At 45.6% G+C, this 25,309-nt stretch overlaps 1 protein-coding gene across 5 annotated transcripts in view; it reads left to right on the plus strand.

Annotated features, from left to right (window-relative positions):
- Positions 1-25,309, plus strand: part of PALM2AKAP2 (PALM2 and AKAP2 fusion) — a 507,547-nt gene that overhangs the window by 260,925 nt on the left and 221,313 nt on the right. For 3 of the 5 annotated variants that reach the window (XM_040237431.1, XM_040237449.1, XM_040237459.1), the window contains exons 5-7: positions 15,096-15,210; positions 16,282-16,303; positions 21,917-22,018. In XM_040237431.1, the coding sequence (XP_040093365.1) occupies positions 15,096-15,210; positions 16,282-16,303; positions 21,917-22,018 (239 nt within the window). The remainder of the gene's footprint in view (positions 1-15,095; positions 15,211-16,281; positions 16,304-21,916; positions 22,019-25,309) is intronic. The other 2 variants (XM_040237441.1, XM_040237467.1) reach the window with 1 other exon arrangement.

A 25,309-nucleotide genomic window follows, 5' to 3' on the forward strand; every position in this document is an offset into this window, starting at 1 on the left:
AGAGGCTGATGAGAAACTCTCACTCAGCAGGAAAACTATCACAGAGTGCTAGATTTAGGCACAAACAATGAATAAATGGGGATTTGGAAGAGAGGAATGCGCCACATAAACAATTTTCACAGTCAGAGATGAAAGCCCATATGCTTCCTGCTTGAAGGAATGAATTCAAAGAGAATCACAGGGGGAAATGAAGTAAGTACAGAGATGGCCCCTCTTTCTGGCCCAATTTCTGCACATCTGTTTCTCCTCCACAGGAGGTTTTATTTAGGTGAGCCCCAGAGTAAATAAGAACAGTATGTTACACACAGACACACACACACATATACATGGAGTCAGGTGGAACTGTTTATTTGAGATATTTGGGGAAGAGTGAAAAGTCTAGAAATCACAGCAGCTACCTTCTGTGTCATATCAGAGAAAGCGAATAAGACAAGTTTTTAAAAAATCGGTTCTTTGTACCAAATCCATAGTTGCCATTATTTTTAATTTTTTTAAGAATCATTTTTAACTGAAGGAGTTGAGCAAAAGGATCTGTCTTGAAACTACTTCCAACTGAGAAACAATTCATGCATTCATTTATAGAGCCAATATTTCTTGAGAACCTTCACTAAAGCAGGTTTCTTATTAGACACAAGCTAGCCTGATGCTAGAAGCCATGTTCAAGGAAAGAGAAAGGAGAGATGATTGTTATCCTCAAGAGTCTTGCAAATGGGAGTTGGGGACAGAACTCCAGATCCATAAGAAAGTGATTCAAATACAATGGCATATGACAGGTGATGGAAATATGTCTATAAGATACGGCAGCAAGCAAGCATGGGAACGGTGTCAGGGAAGACTTCCAGAAAGAGGCAATATCTAAGCAGATTAATAAGTAGTGATAACCCAGGGAACAAACTGACAGAACTTAGTGGCTCGTATATGTGTGTGGTGTTTACCAAAGAGGGGCAAGTCAGAGGTCATGGTAACATCCAGAGACTCAGACATAGAGAACAGACTTTTGTTGCCAAGGGGGAGGGAAGGTAGAGGAGGGATGGATTGGGAGTTTGGGGTTAGCAGATGCAAACTACTGTATTTGAGATAGATAAGCAACATGGTCCTATTGACTAGCACAGGGACACAAGGAACTATATTCAGTATCCTGTAATGAACCCTAATGTAAAGAATTTGGAAAGGAACATGTGTATGTATAACTGAGTCAGTCTGCTGTGCAGCAGAGATTAGCACAACATTGTAAATCAACTACACGTCAGTAAACATTTTTTGAAAAATTAAACAAAAACACAAGATAATACCCAGGTTTCCATCTTAAGTAGGATGGATTCATGGTGGTACCAGCAGCAGAACTAAAGAAGGCCAGATGGAGGAATAGCTCTATGAAGAGGATAAGTTTGGTCTCACATATGTTGGCCTTGAGACGCTTATGGGCCATCCAGGTGGAGACACTGAAAATGCAATTGTTACGTAGAGACTGGAGTTAGGAGAGAGGCTGAAGGTATCAGCTGGGGAGATATAAGTCAGTGTTTAGGTGGAAATTAAAACTCGAGGGTGGATGTGATTAGCCAAGGATAGAGTATCCAGCCAAGTGAACATTTAGTGAAGAAGTAGAAGAGGCATCTGTGTTGAGGATGTGGCATCTCAGCTTCTGAAGGGGAGGAGGGGTGGTCCTCAGAGTGTTATGAAAGGAAGACGTCGGTAGGTTCACACTGAAGGGTGTCCATTAGACGTGGCAGTTAGGATGTCATGGGCTTTAACAAGACCAGATTCAACAGCATGGCAGGTGCCCAGGTGGAGTGGAGTGGGTTGAAGGGTGACTGGGGTGTGAGAAGTTGAGACAGCAAGAGGCAGGCAAGTGCTGTTGGGGAAATCCAGAAGAAAGATTCAGCAGTAATAGGAACAGGACTCAGGGTTGAGAGAAGTTCACCTATTTTTGGTGTGAGAGAATTTATTCTAAAGGGACTAACGGGAAGGAGGCATCCTGGAGATAAGCTGAAGCTATAGCGGAGAAGGGGTCTTTGATAAAGTCCCATCCCAGAGGCATTTGCACCAGGTCAGGTCCACAGACGGAGTCATTGACCTTCACCGGGAGAGTCCCTGATTCAGAGGCTGGAGGTGAAAGGCTGGATGAGATATTTTTTTTCTCTTCCTGCAGAGAAAGATATTCCTTGGGAAGATAGGATTTAAGTTACTGAGAAATGGATTGCTTTGGAAGGAGATCATCTCATTTTCATGTAATCAAAACTCTGTATTTCTGATGAAACAGACTCACACGAGAATCACACCCAAGACATCAAGGCTCAGCAGCTGCTTGGAAATGATTTTCCACAGCAGAAATCAGCTTGCATAGATTCTGACAGTATGAGCCATGTGATTTCAGATGAGCTAAATATACAAGGAAAGAATAGGCTGGTTTGCAGAGGCTAAGAAAAACTGACAGAGAAATTTTCATTCATATTTACTTGATTAAATTTGATTGTACCAACATCAATAATGAAAGTGCTAATATGTCCCAGCAGTTCACTCAGATAAATATAGAAAGCAATCCAGTATTGATTTTTTTCAATGAATATACAAATTTTAATACGTTTGAGGGAGTGGTGAAAGTAGCAAAACCAAGCTGAGAGTTTACAAAATATATTGAATAGCACCATCTCCAAGTTAGTTTCACTGTAGAATCCTTTAAAATGTGTTCTTGCTTTGCTTTTCATTCACTCCACAAACATTTATTGGGCCTCTCCGTCCATCTAGTCAAGGCTGTGGTTTTTCCAGTGGTCATGTATGGATGTGAGAGTTGGACAGTGAAGAAGGCTGAGCGCCGAAGAATTGATGCTTTTGAACTGTGGTGCTGGAGAAGACTCTTGAGAGTCCCTTGGACTGCAAGGAGATCCAACCAGTCCATTCTGAAGGAGATCAACCCTGGGATTTCTTTGGAAGGAATGATGCTAAAGCTGAAACTCCAGTACTTTGGCTACCTCATGCGAAGAGTTGACTCATTGGAAAAGACTCTGATGCTGGGAGGGATTGGGGGCAGGAGGAGAAGGGGACGACCGAGGATGAGATGGCTGGATGGCATCACTGACTCAATTGACATGAGTCTGAGTGAACTCCTGGAGTTGGTGATGGACAGGGAGGCCTGGCGTGCTGCGATTCACGGGGTCGCAAAGAGTCGGACATGACTGAGCGACTGAACTGAACTGAACTGATGTATACAGAAAAGAATATAAGGGGAAAAAAAGAATGTATGGTACAGTAATAAATTCATAAAATATTGTCCTATTTCTCAGTAAGCTTGTACTCAGGAGAGGATAGTACAGTTGGGGAGGGTGGACACATTTTTAGTGCTCCAATACCAGGTGAGGTATACCGGGTATCTAAGAGGGAGTTGGTGATGGACAGGGAGGCCTGGGGTGCTGTGATTCATGGGATCGCAAAGAGTTGGACATGACTGAGCGAATGAACTGAACTGAAGAGGGCTAAGGATGCTCTTAGCTCTCTAAAGATGCCATGATGGGGACTGGGAAGGAGTGAACATATTAGGATGAGTGGGTTGAAGAAAAACATTACTAAGGCAACAGTTTGGGCTTTGATTATCAGATGTATTTCCAGTAGATAGAGTTGCAAGAGGGAGGTCCAGGCTTTTTCACAGAGCAGCATGCTCTCTGTTCTGGCTGGGACACAGGAATGTGTAAGGCTGGGAAGGGGTGAGAGCAGAGCATGGAGGGTGTGACCTTCCAGCCTAAGAAGGTCAATCAGATGCGGGAAGGAGATGATGGGGAACCATCAACCTTTCAACAAGGGAAAGGATATGAGCTACACCTCAGGAATTCTTAAAGCACCGTTCTCTTCTTGGCCATATTTCTGTCTCCATGATGACGAAGGGGGAAAAAATGAAACGAGCTTGAGTTTCCACTGACACCTTGCAGTCAAGGAAGGTCCTGTTCTTTCACAAGGAGAAGTGGAAATCCTCTGTTTATTTAAAGGCCATTAACCTTTTTCACAGTAAAATACCAAATGATCTGTGGTGATTCCAGATATACTCATCTAAATAAAAGGAAACTGTCTCCTTGCAAATTGAGTCACAAATGAAAAATATTTGGGGAGTGCCATAGAAACAAGTGCACTGTTTTCCTGGAAGATGGAAAATGAATTTTGTAGCATCTACTGTGTGAAAGGAGACAGTATTCTGCCCAGTGTCCTACCTGGAATATGGAAACAGAAAGCTCTTAAGATATAGATAGATGATGTAGATAGATAAGTAGAAGGATGGATGGACAGACAGATGGATGGATGATAGATAGATGGATGGATGGATGGTTAGATAGATAGAGCTAAATATTCTTAGAACGGAGGGGTTACATAATCAAGTCCCAGGTAGAACTGAGGATCCAGGCAGCAAAAACTAACAGAGAAGTCTTCAGAATCCTGCTGTAAGAATGATTATCCACACCCCTACCATTATTACCCATTCTTGGGTTACTCCTCCCAAGTTGCAGGTTTCTAACAGGAGTCCAGTTGACCTACTCCTTGGCCAGGGATGTGGGACCCTTTGATTAATAGTTTCACCAAATGCACAAGGTTCTCCAGAGAGACGGTTTCCCAGTGGAGGAGCTGTATGCTCTTCCCCAAAGGAAAGGGGCGGGGATCCTGGGCAGCTGAAATTACTGATGCCCGCCACCTTAGCATGTCACCACACTCACTTCTGGACCACCTATATAATATGTCTTCTGATCCCACTCTGTAACCAGAACTCCAGGGTCGTAGGTAAGCTCTGTGTTGTCAAGTCTCCTGTGTAGGGGTAATTAGCTCACTGTGCTGCAAGGCTTTCTTCTGGGTCAGTCTTTCAAATGTGTGGACAGCCTAGTCCTGGCTATTTCTGGTACAATCCAGCTGGCAGAAGCTGTGAGCATCAGATGGACACAAACATTGCAGCCCCAGCATACCAGAGATGCTAAGACTTGGATGATTATCATTGCTCAAAGAGTGGGAACTTCCCTGCTGAGGCTTTGGATGGAGCAGGATGTTGAGTGGAGTGAAGCACAGCCCTAAGCAAGCCCCATCTTATAAAAGTTGATTAGCAGGAATGGATTGCAAGCCTCGTGATTGTTCATTTCTTCCCCCTCTTTTGCTGCTGAGACGTTAATGAGGCTCTGGGCTGTGATTAGCTATGGCCCCACATCCTCAGCATACTTCTATAAGCATTCATCCAAATGCTTATGTGGTAAACTGCATCGCTTAGGATTAAATGTGGATGCAGGTAACAAAGACCCACAGTCATAGTGGCTTACACAAGATGTTTATTTCTCCCTCCAGGAAAAATTCATAGGTAGGCAGTCAAGCACTCTCTGGTGGCTGTGAGCTGGGAAGCCCTTAAGGACCAAGCGTTCTTCTAGCTTTTCCCACTCCTGTCTTTGTTCTCAGAGTCCAGGATGGCAGTAAGAGCTTCACCCACATATCTCTTCATTTCAGGCAGAAGGATGAAGGAAGGGATGAAAGAGGAAAGGGCTACAGAAGGTTCTAGAAGCTGCCTACCACGCTTTGACTTTCATCCCTTTGGCCAGAACATGCTGCCCGTGGTTACAAAAGATGCTAAGGAGTATGGACATTATTCTGTGTGCCCTGTGCCCAGCTTAACTTTAGGGATTATGCTGTAGTGAGAAAAAGGGAGGGTGGGTCTTGAACAATTCACAGCCTCTTTTACATTTTGCTTCATGCTGGATGCATAAACAGGCAGCTCTCCTCTCCTCTGAGGAGCAAACTTTCTCCCTGAGGTTCTTATTTTGGCAGGTTGGTCAGACAGGCACCCCCACTTGACTGCTCAACTATGAAATTGCAGTTCTAGGGGAAAGAACAGGTCTAAATTCAGCACTGTGGACCCGTCTGTCAGCATCTCCTTTTTATTCTGGGAGAATTTACCGAATCTCTAAAACATGTCAACTGAGCAGCAGTGGTTGACCTTTTCACAGTCTATGTCTGTGACCTCAGTCCAGGTCCCTTGACAGGAAAATTATAAAGGGTCCATTGTCAGGGAGAGGCTGGTCTTGCTCAGACCTTGTTCAGAAATGTACTTAGAGTCCCCAGGGTTTTGTGAAAATGTTTCTTTTTATTTTTTTAATTGTTTATTTGCCTGTCCTGGGTCTTAGTTGTGGCACGCGAACTCTAAATTCTGGCATGTGGGATTTAGTCCCCCGATCAGGGATTGAACCTGGGCTCCCTGCATTGGGAGAGTGGAGTCTTAGCCACTGGACCACCGGGGAAGTCCCTGAAATGTTTATTTACTGTTCCTCTCACTTCAGCTTTTAGCTGGTGCTGAGTTGGTTCTATGAGGAAGCCCAGAAGTCCTCCTTCCTCTTGATCACTCCACCCTTTCCCCTTCTGCTCTTCCCCCCACCCCCCACCCCACTAAAAAGTGAAACTGCTGGTTGCTCAGTCATGTCTGACTCTTTGCAGCCCCATGGACTGTAGCCCACCAGGCTCCTTTGTCCCTGGAATTCTCCAGGCAAGAATAACTGGAGTGGATTGCCATTCTGTTCTCCAGGGGATCTTCCCAATGCAGGGATTGAACCCAGGTCTCCTGCACTGCAGGCAGATTCTTTACCATCTGAGCCACCCGGGAAGCTGGGTCCCAATTCATATCATCCATGCTCCCCACTGAATAGTAAGTTCCCTTTGCCTTTGGTTTTCCCATTTCCCAAGTGGAGCCCCTACAAGTCATGTTGTTTGCTAAACTTGACCTCTGCACTTCCAAGGGTTGGAACTCAGACCATGAGTGGAAGCTGATCAGCTTTCACTGACCACTGCTGATGGTCAGCACTGTCCAAAGAGGGAAGGGCTGCCTTGAGAGGTGGTGAGTTCTCTGCATCTGAAATCCTCTGTGCAGAGGATTTCATGCAGAAATCCTGGGTGGAGGACAATTTAGGGGCTTTGTGTTTCTGGAAATCAATTAGGTTAAATGGCTTCTACCTCCAGCGTGACCTTCTGGGGTTCTATGAGCATGAAAAATCCATTGTCTTGCACTGAGTTCTTGTGGAAGTGAGGAAAAAGAAGAAAGTGATCCTAGAGAGGGAGCCGAAAGCAGTGGCAAAGAGTCCTGATTCTCTAGGGCTAGTTCTCCAGTACCAGGGCCCAAATCCTGGCCTCATTATGATTGTGACCCTGAACAAGTCAGTAGCATTCTGTATCTCAGTCCTTCATCTGCGTAAAGGAAGAGAAAGAATTCTTGTTTCATAGGATATGAAGATTAAGTATCGTAATGCATGTGAAACAGAACAGTGCTTAGCACATAGTAAACTCTTGACAGTCCCCTCATTATTATTATTGTTACATACAAACAATATATACATAACAAAAACAATGTTAGAATTCTTAGTTTCATAACAATTATTGTCACCATCACTGATGGAGAAAGAAAAGATGGAATATACCTGAATTTATTGGCAAATTCTTCCCCAAACGGTTGGGCTGTTGGAAACCCAGTCTGTATTCAGTTCAGTTCAGTTCAGTCGCTTAGTCGTGTCTGACTCTCTGCGACCCCATGAACTGCAGCACACCAGGCCTCCCTGTCCATCACCAACTCCCGGAGTCCACCCAAACCCATGTCCATTGAGTCGGTGATGCCATCCAACCATCTCATCCTCTGTCGTCCCCTTCTCCTCCTGCCCTCAATCTTTCCCAGCATCAGGGTCTTTTCAAATGAGTTTGCACCTTTTGCATTCAACTGAGAGATGCTCACACAAAGGAAGCACTGACTGGCTCTTGTAAGTTAAATAGGCAGAGATACCGCAGAGAATCGTGGCACGTAGGAGCTAGAGAATCAGTGGCCCAGGGCCCCTCTCTTGTTCCCACCTCTCTTTGTTTGAGCCTTGTTTTCTCCCACTGAAGATGAAGGAAGGAAGGAAGGGTCCCCACAGCGCCTGGAAGGCCAAGTATTTCTGGGCCATCCAAGGCCCAGCAGAATGAGAGCACAAAGTGAGCAGTGGGGATGAGGGACCTGGAAGCTGAGAACCTCTCTGAGGCATCTTGGTGAACCATGGCCTCTGGAGAGTAGAGTGTGCAGTCCCTGAAAAGGCCATGCAAGGCCACATGCTCCTGGGTGAGGGAGAGACATATGATATTCTGGGCCTCAGCCTGTGTTATCTCCTCTGCCTGGCCCGTTTTCTTCTCTTTTCCACCTGATGAAGGCATCCTTCAAGGCCCAGCTAACATAACACTTACTCAGTCAAGTTTTCCTCACCACTTTGTACCTGGAGGAAATTGCATTTAGCTGTGATCACAACAGTGGCTTAAACTCACAGCAGAAAATCTGGAGTGAACTGTCCAGAGCTGGTGTCATCACTCCAGGATGCTAACTAGAACCCAGGCAATTTCTCTCTTTCTGCACACTCAGGCACCCTTAGCAGACTCTTGTCCATGTGGATATAAGGTGACACTCCACCTATAGCATCATATTCCTTATGGTAGGCAGAGTGATGGACCCCCAAAGATGTCTACATCCTAACCCCTAGAACCTGTAATTATGTTAGATTACATGACAAAGGGGAGTTAAGGTTACAGATGGAATTAAGGTCTCCAAACATCTGACTTTAACATAGAGAGATTACCCTGGACTATCTGAGTTGGCTCAGAGTAATCATAAGGATTCCTAGAAGTGGAAGAGGAGGCAGAAGAAGAGAGCCAGAGGGAGATGTGACAGGGGAAGAATAGTCAGCTTACAACACTGCTGAGAGCTTCCCTGGTGGCTCAGTGGTAAAGAATCCGCCTGCCAGCACAGGAGCCACGGGTTCAATCCCTGGGTCAGGAAGATTTCCTGGAGAAGGAAATGGAAACTGCTCCAGTATTCTTGCCTGAAGAATCTCATGGATAGAGGAGCCTGGAAGGCTACAGTCCCTGGGGTCGCAAAAGAGTTACACATGACTTGATGCCTGAACAACAACAGCATTGTTGACTTTGACAGTGGAGGAAGGGGCCATGCGGTAAGAACTGTGGGTGGCCTCAGGGAGCTGGCAAAAGCAAGGAAGCACTTCTTCCCCAAAGCATCCAGAAAGGAGCATGACTCTGCCACCCTGTGACTGTAACCTAGTGACACTCTTGTCAAACTTCTGACCCGCAGGAATGTAATATAGTAAGTTGATTTTTTGTAAGCTGCTAAGTCTGTGTCATTTGTTACCGCAGCAGTTGGAAGCTAGTACATCCCTCTAGCACCAGGTTCCTGTATTAGGCAGAAAGAAGGGAAAGGCCAAGTGCCACTTAAATCAACTCTCTCCCTTTGAAGGAGCTTTCCCAGAAGTCTTACCCAAAACGTTCACATACATCTCACTGGCCAAAACTGTCCTATGGCCGCCTTTCTATGCAAAGAAAGCTGGGATGTGTAAATTTTCAGCTGGGTACCCTGCCACCCATCCCCCATAAAATAAGGATTCTGTTAGCATGGGAGAAGGGGAGAATAAATCTGGGACAGGCACTTGGAGTCCCTCCACATTCCCCAGCGGAACTGACAATTGTCCAAATCGTTATTCTTTCCTCCAGCTCTTTTTGGGCTCTTTTGCAATTTATGTGTTTACTTGACTGTTCTCATTACTTTACTAAGAGATCCCCCAACCAGACACCATGGCTGATTAAGCTTTCTGTCCCTGATGTTCAGTGCAGTGCCTGTTAGAAGGTAGGTGCTTGCATTAAGTTAGACAGATGCGTGTATAAATAGACTTTGAATGAGAGAATGATCGATGCACTTCGTAGGTCCTTTGTATTTTCTCGTGACAAAGGTCTATTGGGGTTAGGTTAGATTCTATAAGACCATTTGGCCAGGATCACAACCTCATCTCCAGTAAATTGAAGCTGCACAGCTGCGGTGTGTCACCTTTCTTTACTGTCTATTACACTCTGCTTCTTCCTCCAGAGAAACTAAGCAAGCTGGTCAAAGGCTGTAATGTACACCAGTCTCAGCCTAAAGAGCCTCAGTTAACCTTGAGTGTAAATTACACTTCCTGCCTATTCTTTATTTTTAGCTGGGCAGTATCTCTTTGGTTCCTCCTGGGAAGTCTGCATTAGATTTTGGTCATAAAGCTAGAAAACACTGGCATTTCTAAGCCAACTGGAATGACTCTTATTAACCCCACGACACTTGGTTTCTTGCGAAGCTCCTCAGGCTTGTGATTCAGGCTTTCCATGGAAAGATGGCAGTCTGAGCTTTCCAGTGCCCGCACGGGCATTTGTAGAGAAATCTGCTATTTGGGTCTGACTCATTTGGACATATACAAACTGTAGATTTCCTGAGTTCATTCCCTCTGGATGAAACTCAATTGTTCTTATCTTAAAAGCCTAGTTTTGTTGCTTTTTTCCATCCCCCCTCTTCCCGTCCCACGTTCCTTCTCAGTTACGCAGTATCACGACCCAAATCTTTAGCACTTGAGCTATATAGCCAAGAGCCTTGAAACCAATAGGGCCCGGGCAGTGGAGATGATCAGGCCAGTCAGTGGGCATCACATCACAGAGAATCCTTAATCACTTGAGGCTGCTTCATTGAGAGTAGTGAGTTACTTAGAGTCAACCTTTTTAAGTCAGAAAATTTTAACCTAATTTTATTACAGAATTCCTTGCAGTGCCTGACTCAGTTCAGCTGGACAAGCTCCGTCAGTGTTGGTGGAACTGAGTGCCTGTTGATGTTGTATTTATTTTAACACCCCACTGGCCCTCAGCTCCTTTTTGGTGCCACAGCCCATGAAGAGCAGCCTTCTCAGTGCCAGGCCAGAGGTGGCATTTTAAAAATGTGATTTATTGTTTTTATTTTGCCGAGATACAGACTATCTGATTTTTTAAATTATATTAAAGATATTGAAAATTATAAAGAAGAAAACTAAAAACACTCAGTATCTCGTTACCCAAAAATAAGCACCACTGATATTTTCCTAGTTTCTCAATTTTAAAATTTGTGAAGGGGTGCCCTGTACTCTTCTTTATTTCTCTGACGATTGAGGGGGTGGGAAGAGGGTAGTTTATAGTTCCTCTGACCTTTCAGCTTCAGGTATTATTAGGATATGTACACACACATATACACATGGATTTGCGTGCACGTGTGCATGCTATGTCACTCCAGCTGTGTCTGACTCTTTGTGACACTGTGGACTGTAGCCCACCAGGCTCCTCTGTCATTGGGATTCTTCAGGCAAAAATACTAGAGTGCGCTTTCCATGCCCTCCTCTAGGGGATCTTCCCCATCCAAGGATTGATTCCTTGTCTCTTACATCTGCCTGCATTGGCAAGCAGGTGCTTTACCACTAGCGCCACCTGGGAAGCCCACACCTATATATATAGATGGAATATATACTATTGGGATATATATCATTAGGAGGTATAATAATATATATTAATACATATATAATATGTATATATAAAATATATACATATTTGAGCTGTGTCAGTTAGCTATTGGCCAAAATAGTGCTCTGTGACAAACGACTCTCAAACTCAGTGCTTCAAAATAAAAATCATATATTCTTGCTCACTCTTCTGTGAGGAGGAGACTGGGTGTTTGCTAATCTGGGCTGGGCTTAGCCGAGTGGCTCTAATGGTAGGTGCAGATATGACTGGCCATGGCCTCTGACTCTGGGTTGAGCTCCTGTCTACTCCCGATGTGTTCCTTCCAGGGCTCGGGCTAAAGGAACAGCAGCTCCCCAGAGAAGCTGTTCTTTTGGTGCTGAGAGAGGCTCAAGAGGACGCGCCGATTGGCCGGATACATTCCAAGCCTCTGCTTGTGTGTCTGCTAACATCCCATTGGCCAATGCAGTCACATGGCTGCACCCAAAGTCAAGAGCAGAGAAGTATATCCCACCTCCCATGAGGACAAAGCAAATCATGTGGCCAAGACCAATATCAGTGGTTGGGGACATATATGTTTTTCCCATGAAGATGCACGGGGAAGGGAGGGAATTTGAGAATAATAGAGTCAACCCACATTCTAGATATCTGCTGAAGTACTCAGTTTTTTTGAGATTCAAATGAAATCTGCTCAAAACTCACCTGGCCAGTCTCTCCAGGAAACCTCTAGCGTGGAGCTCCCCTACCCACTGAATTGGTTCCATTTTAGGTCACTTGAGTTGTCCCTATTCCATGCTCCTATTCCTTTCCTTGATTCCTCCCAAAGTAATTGACACAGATGTATGTATCAATAAAAGATGTAATAAACATTTGGAAGAGCAAAGGTTTATATCTCTGTTTATCTACCGATGCTGCTTGGCCCTCTCCTCTAGGTTGTGTGCCTCTCAGCCCACACACAGCCTCTCAAGTCAAAGCTTGCTGAAGAATTCACCTTGTCTCAGAAACCTGAAGATCTCCTCTTGGCTGAGCTATATGACTTTTTGCAACTTGATTCATCTTTTATCATTCATTCAACACACTTGTATTGACTATGCCTTTCCCATGGTGAATTTATACTGTTAATGGAAATTAATAATTTATATATACTCTGATGCAGGGTTTAGAGTTACTAAACCTTGGCCCTATTGGTTTTAGGGGGACAAATCATTCTTTATTGTGGGGGGTATTCTGTACTTTGTAGTATGTTTATAAACTGCTACCCCCTAAATGCCAGTAGCACCAACTCCACTCTGCTTGAGAAATGGACAACCATAATATCTCCAGATACCTCCAACTATGCCCTAAGCGACAAAAGCACCTTGGTTGAAAACCAGTGCTCTAACATATAGTGGACTTGATAAGACCACTGATATTGTTATTTTCTGATGGTGAATCTATGAAAGCCTCATGAGGTGGGTGGTATCTGAGCTAAGATTTCAATAGTGGCTAGGGTTTGGAGATAGATTGTCTGGAGAAGGGCAAATCAGTGGTCACAGGTGGGCAAATAAGGAGTAGCTCTGTTTAACCAAAGCATAAAGTGAAATGGGCACGTTGTTAAGAGTAGAGGCTCTTATAGGTACTAGGAGGCTAGATGCTGTAGGGCCGTCTTAGTCATGAAAAGAACTGCCACTTTTACTATGAGGGACGCAGTCATTGTGTCCGAAGCTGTGTTCATCTGGAGGGAGTATGGTTATAGCATCTGTCTTCGTGTTCAGTCACTCAGTTGTGTCTGACTCTTTTGCCACCCCATGGACTGTAGCCCACCAGGTTCCGCTGTCCATGGGATTTCCCAGCAAGAATACTGGAGTGGGTTGCCATTTCCTTCTCCAGAGGACCTTCCCAACCCAGAGATCAAACTGTCTCTCCTGCATTGCAGGCGGATTCTTTACCCCTGAGCCACCTGGAAAGCCCTGTTTGGGTTTCTTCATAACCCAAAGTAATTGCTATCATCCATCCAGAAGTTATTTTTCTGATGCCTAAGAAGGAAACAGAAAAGCCCTCTGAGAGGCACAATGCATCCCGGAATAATTCCACGCCCGTATCTTGGTATTCCGTGTGTTGGTCACTCAGTCATGTCCGACTCTTTGTGAACCCATGGACTGTAACCCACCAGGCTCCTCTGTCCATGGAATTCTCCAGTCAAGGATACTGGAGTGGGTTGCCATTCCCTTCCAGGGGATCTCCCTGACCCAGGAATTGAACCTGGGTCTCCTGCATTGCAGGCAGATTCTTTACCTTACTCTTCAGATCTCACTCTGAACACTTTAGGTTAGGTCTCAGTTGAACAGACCTGGTTAGCCAGTTCCCAGCAGCAGATTAGAATATAGACGAGGAAGGGGGAGCTAAAGGACAAACATAGGCAGGCACGCTCTGCAGCAAAGCTTCCAACATGACGGAGGGGGAGGAGAGCAAAAGCAGAGGTGAATGAATGAATGAAAGCATTCAGACCAAATGATTTGGAAGCATCATAGTATGGGGTCCTGTAGGTAGGGGAACACCCATCCCTTCATAACCCAAAAACACTGGTACATTACAGTACCGCCCTATTTAAGTCAACATACTCCGTGTGTAAAAAGGCAGGGCATATGTGAAATACTGTAGTGAAGTACCATGTGACCAGAGTTTGGCACGATGGTGAGGACCAGGGTCTAGAGTTATACTTCCTGGCTTAAACCCTAGCTTCAGCGCTCTGTATCAGTAAATTAATTCCTTAGCCCTGCCTTGCCTTAATGTGTTTGTCTGTAAAATGGGAATTCCCTGCTCATATGGTCATAAGGAAGGTTAACTACAACAATCCACGTGAATTCTTAGCTCTTGACACAGATTTAGTGTTCAAGAAAAGTTAAGTGGTTATTATAATCATTTCATTGAAAGAATAGAGCTGGCAAGACCTCCCTCGAAACTTCAGTGTAGCTGCTCTTCTGGAATATTCCCAGAGTCTCTGGCTGTGCTGAAGTTTCCTTTTCAGAAAATATATAGGTTTTGTAAAAGCTGAGGAAAGTTCCAGAAGAGTAGGGGCAGTTGTATCAGTCCCTTCCATCTCCTCTCTTCTTGGCGGAAGTCAGGCCACTGAGGAAGGTGACAGCAGGTTCACTAGCCACCAGCCATGCCATGGCAACGTATTTCCTTTGAGCAAGACCAGCTCTTCACCCTTTGGCCTGCCTGACAGAAGAGCAGTTAGTACGAGGTAGCAGAATATGAAGCTATTTTCCTTCAGACAGAATGTCTTAACCTATGAAAAATGATTGTTGTTTAGTCGCTGAGTCGTATCCAACTCTTTTGCAACCCCATGGCCTGTAGCCCCCCAGGCTCCTCTGTCCATGGGATTTTCCAGTCAAGAATACTGGAGTGGGTTGCCATTTCCTTCTCCAGGGGATCTTCCCCAATCAGGGAATGAGCCAAGCCTCCTGCATTGGCAGACAGATTCTTTACAGCTGAGCCACCTGGGAAGCCACGTTATGAAAAATATCTACCTCCCAATTAAGAATGCGCAGGAGAGAAGAGTTAAAAGGAAGGCACCAAAGCATATTGGAAAGTGGTGGCAATGACTGGGTGGCAGCAACTCTGGGTTGTTTCCCTTTGACCAATGTCTGCTCAGTGGCAGAGGTGGCAACAGGCTGTGAGGTAAAGCCTGGCCAGGTACCACACTGTCATGTAAAACGGAGACCACCAGGAAGTCACCCAATGGGAGGAAGGTGCTCTCTGGCCAGAAGATAAAGTAACCTGTCTTCTCTTTGTGTGTTTTCCAGGCTGGAGCAGGAAATACAAGCCCTGGAAAGTGAAGAGTCCCAAATATCTGCCAAAGAGCAAATCATCCTAGAGAAGCTAAAGGAAACAGAAAAATCCTTCAAGGACTTTCAGAAGGTGAAGAAAACTAACGTCATTTCTCTCACTTATACCCCTGGGGAAGCAGGCACACCACGACAGTGCCAATTGGAGAAAAGGCCAGTTGGTATGGATAAGAAGCCTGGACCACACACCCTGCAATGAGAGGTAGATGTATGAGGACCAGAGCTGTCTCTGAAGCTGAGAGTGGCGAATTGGTCTAAAAACCAATTCTTATGAAGCCAGTTAAACAGACTCCCTGTGGCTTTAAGTCTTTCTTTTATAAAAAGGCCAGGGGCAAAACCGTATCAAATGGGCATGAATTCCAAAAAAGAAAGTGTCAGTGAAACATGAAATTTTACCGCACAGGCATGCCTCAGAGATATGGTGGGTTTGGTTCCAAACCACTGAAATTAAGTGAATACTGCAATAGAGTGAGTCACATGAATTTTTTGGTTTCCCACTGCATATAAAAGTTATGTTTACACTATACTGTTAGTCTGTGAAGTATGCAATAGCCTTATGTCTAAAAAACAATGTACATACCTTAATTAAAAATAGTACTGTTGGAACAATGGTGCTGACAGATTGGCTTAACTGGGGGTTGTCAGGCACCTACCATTTGTTAAAAAAAAAAGCGAGGGGGGCAATATTGAGGCACAATAAAATGAGGTGTGCCTGTCTATGAAAACACACGGTGCTGTGTAGCAAAGAGAGAATCCATAATGCCAGCAGGTTCTGAATAACTCAGGATCCCCCTCCCCTCTATTTTACAACTCCTGTTTCCTCAGGTACCCAGCAGTGATAAGAAAGCAGTCTAAACACATTCGTTACAGGGTGGGATTTTCTGTTATCACTTCTCCAGCACAACCAAGGGTATTTGCTGGATAATTGACATAAATGTCTACTGGGAGAAATTTGGGGTAAATAAGGTGCAAAGGGTAAACGTTTTCCTTAAATTTCGGAATCCCAAACAAATTTCCCAGAAGGAAATAGAGCACGGGGTTTGCCCACCACGGTCAAATTCTGGGGGAGAAAGACGGGCTGAATGAGTGAAGGGTCATCTCCCCTCTTATATAGTGACTCCCTGCCCTGCTTTTGTCTCCACAGAGCTTCTCCAGTGCAGATGGAGGTAAGTGTAAGCGCGCTCTCCCTTTCTGTACCTGAATGTTCTCACCTGTCAGCTTAGTGGGTCTCATTAACACAGGCTCCCTGGGAGATATGCTGTGTTGGTTTAGAAGGGCATCAGAAAGAAGGGGAGCACTGTTTGCGAATGCCTGGGAGGGCCATGCCCCCATCTCCTCTGTCTCTCCTCTTCAAGGACTACTTCTCGACCAGCTCTTCCTATTCTTACACAGGTGGCCCAGCTTGTCGTCTTCCCATTTGGTCTCCAAGGTTCACTGCTTGGATCTCTCTTGAAATACACTCAGCCCAGAGCACCAGCCTCAGGACCAGTTCCCTGGCAGGGTTGACCGCACTGGAACTGGTGTTAGGTCTCAGGAGCCCATCAGCTGAGTTTAGGAAACCTTCCTAAGGCCTCTGGTTTTACTTTGAATCAGAAAATTGCAGTTTCTCCAGCCTTCCTGGGAACCAGGGCTTCACAGAACTTCTCTCCCTGTGGGGCCTGGTTGGCCGGGGGCACATGAGGGTTAGGAGCAGGGCCCTGGCTTCTTGACCCCATCCTGGCAAGAGTGGGCCTTCCTCTGCTCTCTCTCCCCTTCTTTGCCCCCTGCTTCCCTGCTCTCCTTCACTGCGGCCATGGGATGAATTTGAGGTTTTGTGCCTCTTAGCTTTCACCTTGCTCCTCTAACTTTAGCTACAAACTCATGAAAACCACTTGATTTCCACTTTTCACTCTGACCCTTAGCTCAACCTGTCCAAAAATGCCAGATCTTGTCAGAAGGAACAGACATTGTCTTCTCTCTTTCAGCCTCTAAACCAGAAAGATGATGTAGGAGGTAGAATAAGCGTTGGCATCAGTATTTTCCCAATGTCTTTTGGAAATGTATGGTTAAAGATTTTAAAATGCAGAGATGCATAGGCTTTTTTCTTATAATGTGTAGCAAAGATCCTTGCAATAAGGATAATTCTAACTTCAGAAAACAAACAAGAAAAAATGGTGGTTTCTTTGGGTTCCCCCCCACCCACCAAATGAAAGGCAGGGGATCTGAATTTTGGCTCCTTGGGTGATCTTTGGGAAGATATTAAATTCATGATCCCAGTGCATACGCTCAGAGACAAGTCCAGGTTGAGCCCACAGCAACTCCAGGAAGAGGACCTATGATAGTTCTCCAACTTTCTCTAGGGTATGGCCAAGTCAGGACACTTGTTCTGTGCTTTGGGGGTGGAGTATAGCCTGAGGAGGTGGCCTTGCCTGTTTTGGGGAGTTGGGGGTGGCAGCATGGGAAAGACAGTGGAGTTCCCTCGTGCTAGGGCTACCCTGAGGCCATGTATGTGATTAGCAGTAACACGGTAAGTATCAGACGTGGACCCACAGGCACCCACATACCGGAGACATACACATCAGCCTCTTCTGCTTTCACTTCTTTTTTTCTCTTCCCTTCTCAAACCAGGACCTTTCCTAGGCTTCTCTCTCTAATTAGGGAAGGGATGGATCCTGCATATTATGTCCCAGGGAAGGCTGTGTGGGCCATGGAGACCCATGTAGTATGTGACTTGTTACAAGCATCCATGAAGCCATGTCATAAACTCAGCACTCTCTCTCTTTTTTTGTTTTCCTCCTGCTCCATGTACTTCCCACTATTTTCATCTGTTTACCTAAGTAGTTCATAGAGGTGGTAAGAAATCCAATCATGACTTAGAAAGGAGTCTGCAGAACAAAATAGCCCTCGTGATTTTATCCTCCATTGCTTTTTACAGGATGAGTGAACTCAGGCTTAGGAGGATGCAAAAGTCTCAGGGGTCTCAAGAAATGGCCAGGGAAAAGTTTCCATGATCTTCCTTATTGCCCTGGACGGTGATACTTCCATGTCTGATTATAACTAAGCCTAGGGAGACCTTTTCATTACACCACATCTGTTAGCAAAGAAAGCAGTTTGAAGGAGGGAACACATCCTTCCAAGAACGTGGTCAGTGTTTATAGGTCACTCTGTGGGTAAAAACCCATCAAGAAGCCCATCCAGTTTAGGACGTTTGAGCTGTCTGATTATTTCCTCTTCCTTTGATTTCAAAGTTACCAAGACCCTCTTAGAATCAACCAATTGGTACTAAGACCTAACAAAAAAATGATTGTAGACTAATAATGCCTTAGGACAAATACCCAACTTCTGAAACACGATGATTATAGAATCCAGGTCCAGCTGAAGTTATATAACTACACAAGACATTGCAGAGGTCAGCAAAAGCATTGCCAGTGTGATGAGTTGCCGAGGAGCTGGCTGCTAGTGTGTGCTTGTGTAATGACCCCTCTTCAGGTACCCTGCGCATATACCCCTGTGCTTTTCAGAGGAAATAAAGATATTAGACTGCTGGATCACCAATGTCTTTTGATTACCAATAGCCTTGGCAATCGAGAGCAATGTATTTTAATTGTGAGTAGAATTTCTTGGCCACGTACTTCATGATCCCTCCTCACTTCCTCCCTACCCCACATACATCCTTGTTATATGGTGGAGTCAAAATTGATTGGGTGGGTTGTTTTTACTGCCCTAAATAGGCACAGTGTCTTGTGTGAGTATAAATTTCACATAGTATGTACCTAGAACTACCTCTGTTCTCTACCCACTGGGGAGCTGGTGTGAAACCCTTGGCCAGAACTGGCAAAGGAAAACCTCTGTCCTGGGCCTGTCTTGTCCTTGCTGTTTGAGACTTTGTCGATTTCCATCCCATCCCAGTCTGGGGCAGCCTGGAACCTTTCCTGTATCAAAACCTTCATACCAATTGTTGGGACCTAGTGTGTCTTCACTTGCCCAGAAGTCATGATTTTAGGAGAGTTTTCATCAGTTTTGTTTCTCTCTAACATTGGCTATTTATGTTCTTCATACAGTGACGATTTTAGCAGTGCTGGGTAATGCGAAGGACTCACCTTTCCTCTTTGTTCTGTAACTGACTGTTACCTCCTCAGACAGAGGGAGGAAGAAGCATGATAGACCACCCAGACTTTGTCAGGAAGAGGGCAGTTTACTGACTGAGGCCATGTGAAGGAATTCTCCCCCAGGAAGCTTTGGGGGCTCTGTTTCTTATTCCTTGTGTTGGTTTATCAGACCCCTTGGGGCTGCAGAACCTCAGGAATCACTACTTAATGATATATTGAGGAGTTGCCCTATCCTCTCCCTTGGGCCCCAAGCCCTGCCACCTCTTATCAGGAGCAGAAACCATGGAGCCCCAGCCCCAAAGAGCTGTAGTCCGTGAGCCTGTAGCCAGTGACCACTGGGTGATGGTAACTCCATCACCTGCTCCCTTCCTGGGGGAGGCTGAAATGTAAGCAATAGGAGTCAAGAGCAGTATCCACTGCCTGCGGGTGGCTTTTACTTCTAGGTGCTAAATCTTTCAGTATGCAGAAATGTCCTGGAAATTCTATGTGTAGCATAGAAGGCACCAGACATGTGTGACCAGTCTGCAAAGTCTTACCTGGTCTTAATGGCTTGAGAGATTCAAATGCATCTTGTTTGAACGCAGGCAGTTGGACTTGCCGAGACTGCCCTTCCACAGACTTCTGGAAATCCTCAGGGAGACTCAGAAGTTGCGCACATCTGCTCTGGTCTCCTCCCATCTCCTAAACTGTGCTGCTCTTCCTGCCCCTGGACCACTGTCTCCCCCTCCTGCCAGGCCCCGCCTTACCCCAACTGTTGCTCTCTTTGGTCCTGCCTTGTGTGGCTTAGGGTCCTGGCCCTTCCCACAACTCTCCAGAGTGAGAGCAGAGTCTGCCAGCTAACCTAAGGAACACTGGCAGAGCAGTTCAACATGGAGAATAAAGGGCAACTTCAGACATGTGACCATACTCTGAGGCCCTGGCTCAAATTCAGGCCATTTCAGAGGGGCTCTATAGGCTGCTTCCTGGCTATCTTCCAGCCCAGCATCATCTCAAAGGCCCACCTTCCTCCCCTGCAATGAAGGGCCTTCAGCTATGTCTGTCTGACCCAGTGCCCAACTCCAGCACACATGAGGCCCCAGGGAGAAACAGTAACCTGAGCCTCGCTCCAACCCAGGGCCTGCCTGCTGACTCCTGACTTCCGGTTCTGTCTCCCAAAGGGTTGATACAGACAAACCCATTCTCTTAGAGAAGCTCCACACCATCCATTCCCTTTGCCCTAAGAACCTGGTGGTCCAGTGTCAGTACATCCTGGTTGTTCGGCTGCGTGTGAGTCGGCAGTGGCCTCGTCGGTACAGAACTCAACCAGTCCTGATTTGGTGTCTGTTCACAGCCCTCTCCTACATGAAATTTAAAAAGGAAAACAGAAACCTGCCAGAATGAAGTCAGCATCAGTGGGGATACAGAGGACGGGATGGATGTGGGAAGGCTGGGGGACTAACTGGATACCAGGAGAGGAGGTAGGGGCACCGCCAGGATCCTGGGTGAATTGTGGTGCCAGTGAGCCAAGACACGCTGTACGGGAGAAGCAGCAGATGAGTGGAGATGAGAGTTCTGTTTTGGACGCATTGAGCTTGAGATGATTTGTGGGTTATTGACTGGAATATGTGATAAGCAGTTAGACGTGATCATTGACCAGTGATCAACATTCCAGGATAATGGGGTATGTCTGTGGCACATGGAAGGAATCACATCACCTAACGTCCAGCTTTCTAGAATGTTCCTTCACTTTCCCCCTGCCCTCTGGGGCGTGCACAGATTCTCCCCCTGTTTCACCCCAGTGGTTTCCCCCTCTCCTGTAATACTTTGACACACCTATTGACTTCCATGGCCTCCATCTCCCTAAATGAACTTTCAAGATATTTCCCCAAGCAGAGCCGGTCTCTATTCTGCACAGGCCACATTTCTTGCAGCTGAGCTCATGGTGTTTCACTGGTGCTGTTATTTGGAATCTTAGAATTTTCTAGCTGAAACACGAGACAGAAGGACTGAAACTGTGGGATAAATTCTGAAAAAAAATTTTTTATGCCTGTTAGTCTTCGGAATGAATCAGGCACATAAAGTGATATTTTCAGTTTAAGGAAAGGCTCCCAAATCTGTTTTCCAATTCTGTTTAAGACGTGTCTTCCATGTTTCTACTGCTTCCCTGGTGCCTCAGAGGTTAAAGCGTCTGCCTGCAATGCAGGAGACCTGGGTTTGATCCCTGGGTCAGGAATATCCCCTGGAGAAGGAAACGGCAACCCACTCCAGTATTCTTCCCTGGGAGATCCCACGGACAGAGGAGCCTGGCAGGCTGCAGTCCATGAGGTTGCAAAGAGTTGTACACGACAGAGCGACTGAGAATGCACCCGCATCGAGTTGATAATGCCTCTCACTAGTTCATCTCTCTCCCTCTTTTTTTTTTTTTGTCCTCTGAACACATTGTACTCTTAGAATCTAGAGCTTTCTGTTGAATCTTTTAATACATAGAGCTGTTCTGGGGCTCGAGCTTTCTGGCCGGGATCTCTCCTACCTCAGCTACTCTACTGAATACTAGTCACTGGGCAAATGCTGGTCTTTGTTTACCCTGATCCTCTCTTGCAGTGGCCGCCTCTGTGGTCCATTATGTAGGGCAGACAAGCTGCTGTCTCGGCAGTGAACCCATCAGGCCTCTCAACACTGTGCCTAATTGTATTCCCTGTTCTCTGCTACCAGATGCAGTAAATCACATTTCCTCCCAGCTCCCCGACCTGCCAATCCTCTGTTCACGAACAGCAGAACCATCACCTGAGCAGGACAGAACCAGCAGAGCAGCTGGTAAGTCCTGGGGAACTGTTTGCTTTTGATGCTAAGACTGACCGTGAGGCTTGCATCCCTCTGAGCTTTATTAATGAGGGATGCCCAGATATTCTTACATGGTGGGGGGGACCCCCTCCTCAGTGAAGCTTCAGATGTAGGATTTACAGTGGCCACACAGGGCAGGCACCTGAGGGGTTTCTGAGGGCCAAGGGGAGGGAGTATTGAGAAAATCATAGAGCTCTTTTCCTCCTGCTTCAGAGGAATCTGTGTTTGTGGTCTTTATATCAGTCCTCATTCTACAAGATCAAATGAGCTATGCTGGGAAGCTGGGGGGAAACTATTTTCAAAGTGTGTGAGAACGTTGCTGTAATCCTTTGGGAACTGAGCTGTTTGTACACTGTGAACATATAGATTCTCAAGTCTCCTCATTGCTGGAGTTATTTCTTACCTACTGTGGTATATTTGGAAAATAAAAGGAGCAATTTAATGACTGTATGCTTCTTGCTAATATTCCTCACACTTGTGGATTATAGCGAGTAATACATTTGTGAGTGTAAAACATATGGAGAGCCCTGCTTTGCTCTGTTCAATGTGAATGTGCCCCAGAAATCAGAACTGGATGCCGTGCTTAATAAATCACTATACCAATCCTTTTTGCTCTGTGCACAGAAGCACTGAGGGCAGGGGTTGGATGGAAAAATGAGCCGCCAATGCTGTAGTTTGTGATAATGTAGGTGAGCTGGAATTTGAGCATCAGATTTATGCTTTATGTAATCCAGGTAAATTTATGTTTAAAAGAAGTCATGGATACCTTTATAAGACAATCATGGACTAGTAAGTCAGAGGAAATTATTTATACAGTATTTTATAAAGCAAATAAGCCTTCCTTTTAACATAAAAGTAAAATAACTCTGCAGGTATTGACATAATTTCATGCACATTGGCAAAATATAAGTATCTCCTGGGGACTCTATAAATGTCTTAGCATATTATTTTACAAACAGATTCACAGGGTTCTAGAGTTGGGGGGGTACTGTAAATGGTATCTGGTCAAACTCAAGCTAGGATCCCAGGATAGTTTAAAAACTTATAGCTACAGTCATCCTACGAAGGGGCCATTGGCAGTGACTTAAGCTGCAGATTCTTTTAAATGCTCCAAGATGCACTTCTGAGATCAACTCGGGATAACAACTCTTCAAAAGGCACATACCTCCCTGCTTGTTATTAAAGTGTTGGTAGTTCCCAGTAGTTGTGGGTAAACAGCTTTCTAGCTCCTCTTCACATTTCTGTGACTCACAGGACATGCAATATGACCTAACTAATGAATCAGTTCATTGAGGCGGTAGGGCCAGTGTGTGGAGACTGAGAGATATGAAAAGGATTTGAGCAGCATTGGCAGTCAAGGAATGTGAGCTTCAAGAATGATATGTTACTGGGATTGCAGTTCTGTGTGCGTAGGAATATACACACTATCACAAGCTAGGATCCTTCCTCTCGGAAGACACTGTGGAAACATAATGAATCCAGTAGCAAACGTCATTTTGAAAAAGTATTATGTGCTCAAAGTCTTCTAAAAAAGAAGTTTACATGTACTTTTGTTTATCAGTTAAGAACCAATATGCATAAATGTATCTACTGTGGAAATATACAGATGCAGAGGCTTGAAAGGAATTGCATTTGGTGTGGTTAACTGCTTTGTCCAGGCTGTTTTTTGAAACAGAGTATCCAGATTAATGATCAGTTATGGCTAGCAGTGACTACACCGAGCATGGGTAGCATACAAATGAATGGCAGTCGCCCCTGGGATTCTTTCTCATAGATATCATCCATCTTGCTTTAGGGGCGTCCTTTGGAAAATTTGCACAGTCTTAGGGCCATTTTAATAAATGTCACTGGTCATTACTCAGTATTATGACAAATATTCTGGTTGTCTGGAGTTTGGGAGGTGTTCGGTTCTGTATAAGTGGGAATTTATTTAGAATCTTTGCTTTGCAGAATCAGGAGGCATCTGTTCCAATTCCTTATTCAAACATGGAAGCCCGGGGACAGAGCCTTGCCAAGAGGCCTTCAAACCACAGGCACACACCATGACCTGGGGTCTCTCTACAGATGGCCCATTCTGTCTGTAATTGGCTCTGACAGCTGGGAAGTTCATCCTCAGATGAGGCTCTCATTAGCCTGCTGCTTTCATCTTTTACCTTTTTTACATACACTGGAGAAGGAAATGGCACCCACTCCAGTGTTCTTGCCTGGAGAATCCTAGGGACGGGGGAGACTGGTGGGCTGCCGTCTATAGGGTCGCTAAGGGTCAGACACGACTGAGCGACTTCACTTTCACTTTTCACTTTCATGCATTGGAGAAGGAAATGGCAACCCACTCCAGTGTTCTTGCCTGGAGAATCCCAGGGACAGAGGAGCCTGGTAGGAGGCCGTCTATGGGGTCGCACAGAGTCTGACACGACTGAAGCGACTTAGCAGCAGCAGCAGCAAGATACAAACCTAAGTATCTTAGGAGCCCTTCAGAACAAACCTAAGTTCTGATTTCTGTTTAAGTCTTTGAAAACGGCTATCACATCCTGTCTTTCCGAGGCCTTCACTTTCCATCCCCTTAATGCCTGCAGCCCCGGTTGGTTCATCTGGTCCTGAGATGGTAGGTTTCTTGGACCCCCTTAGCCCTGCCTGTCCCTTCCCTGTCAGAGCTGCCCAGCACACTCCGGGCTGAACGGTCACCCCACAGAGGCCACAGCTGTGGGACTTCCTGGCGGCCCTCACGGCCTTTCCGCTTCAGGCTCTCAGGTACAGCCTCCGAAGTGAGAGGCCTGCGCTCCTCTGGGCCTCCCTCTGTCCAGTGGAGTCATCGCTCCACAATCATTTCAGTGGCAGCGAGAAGTCTGTTCCCCACAACTGTGCACACACTACTTCGCCTTCTCACATGCAGAAGAGCCTACAAATTCCTCTCTTTCTAATCTTAAGAGGCAAAAATAAGGATGAGCTATGCACCTCTCGGCCCTTGGTAGATTTTACATGACTGTTAAGTTTCTTCCTGTTAAAGTGTCCCTCAGGAGTGTCGGGGCCCCTGGGGTCACCGAGGAGTCTCTGGAAGGTAAGGCAGGAGTTGAGGTGAGGGACTTGATGTTCTGTCCAATTTCAAACACAGCAGCTTCCCCAGCCTTGTGCTTCCGTATCGTATTTCTGCATCAGGTTTCATTTGAATAAAGGGTTTAACCATTTTGAAAGGAGAAAACTCTCTTTGTTGTCAGGATTTTTACAGCTCATGGCTGTGGCTCTACACACCCTCACTTTCCCTCT

This window comes from Oryx dammah, unplaced genomic scaffold, assembly GCF_014754425.2.
Source record: "Oryx dammah isolate SB20612 unplaced genomic scaffold, SCBI_Odam_1.1 HiC_scaffold_1, whole genome shotgun sequence".
Classification (NCBI taxonomy): domain Eukaryota; kingdom Metazoa; phylum Chordata; class Mammalia; order Artiodactyla; family Bovidae; genus Oryx; species Oryx dammah.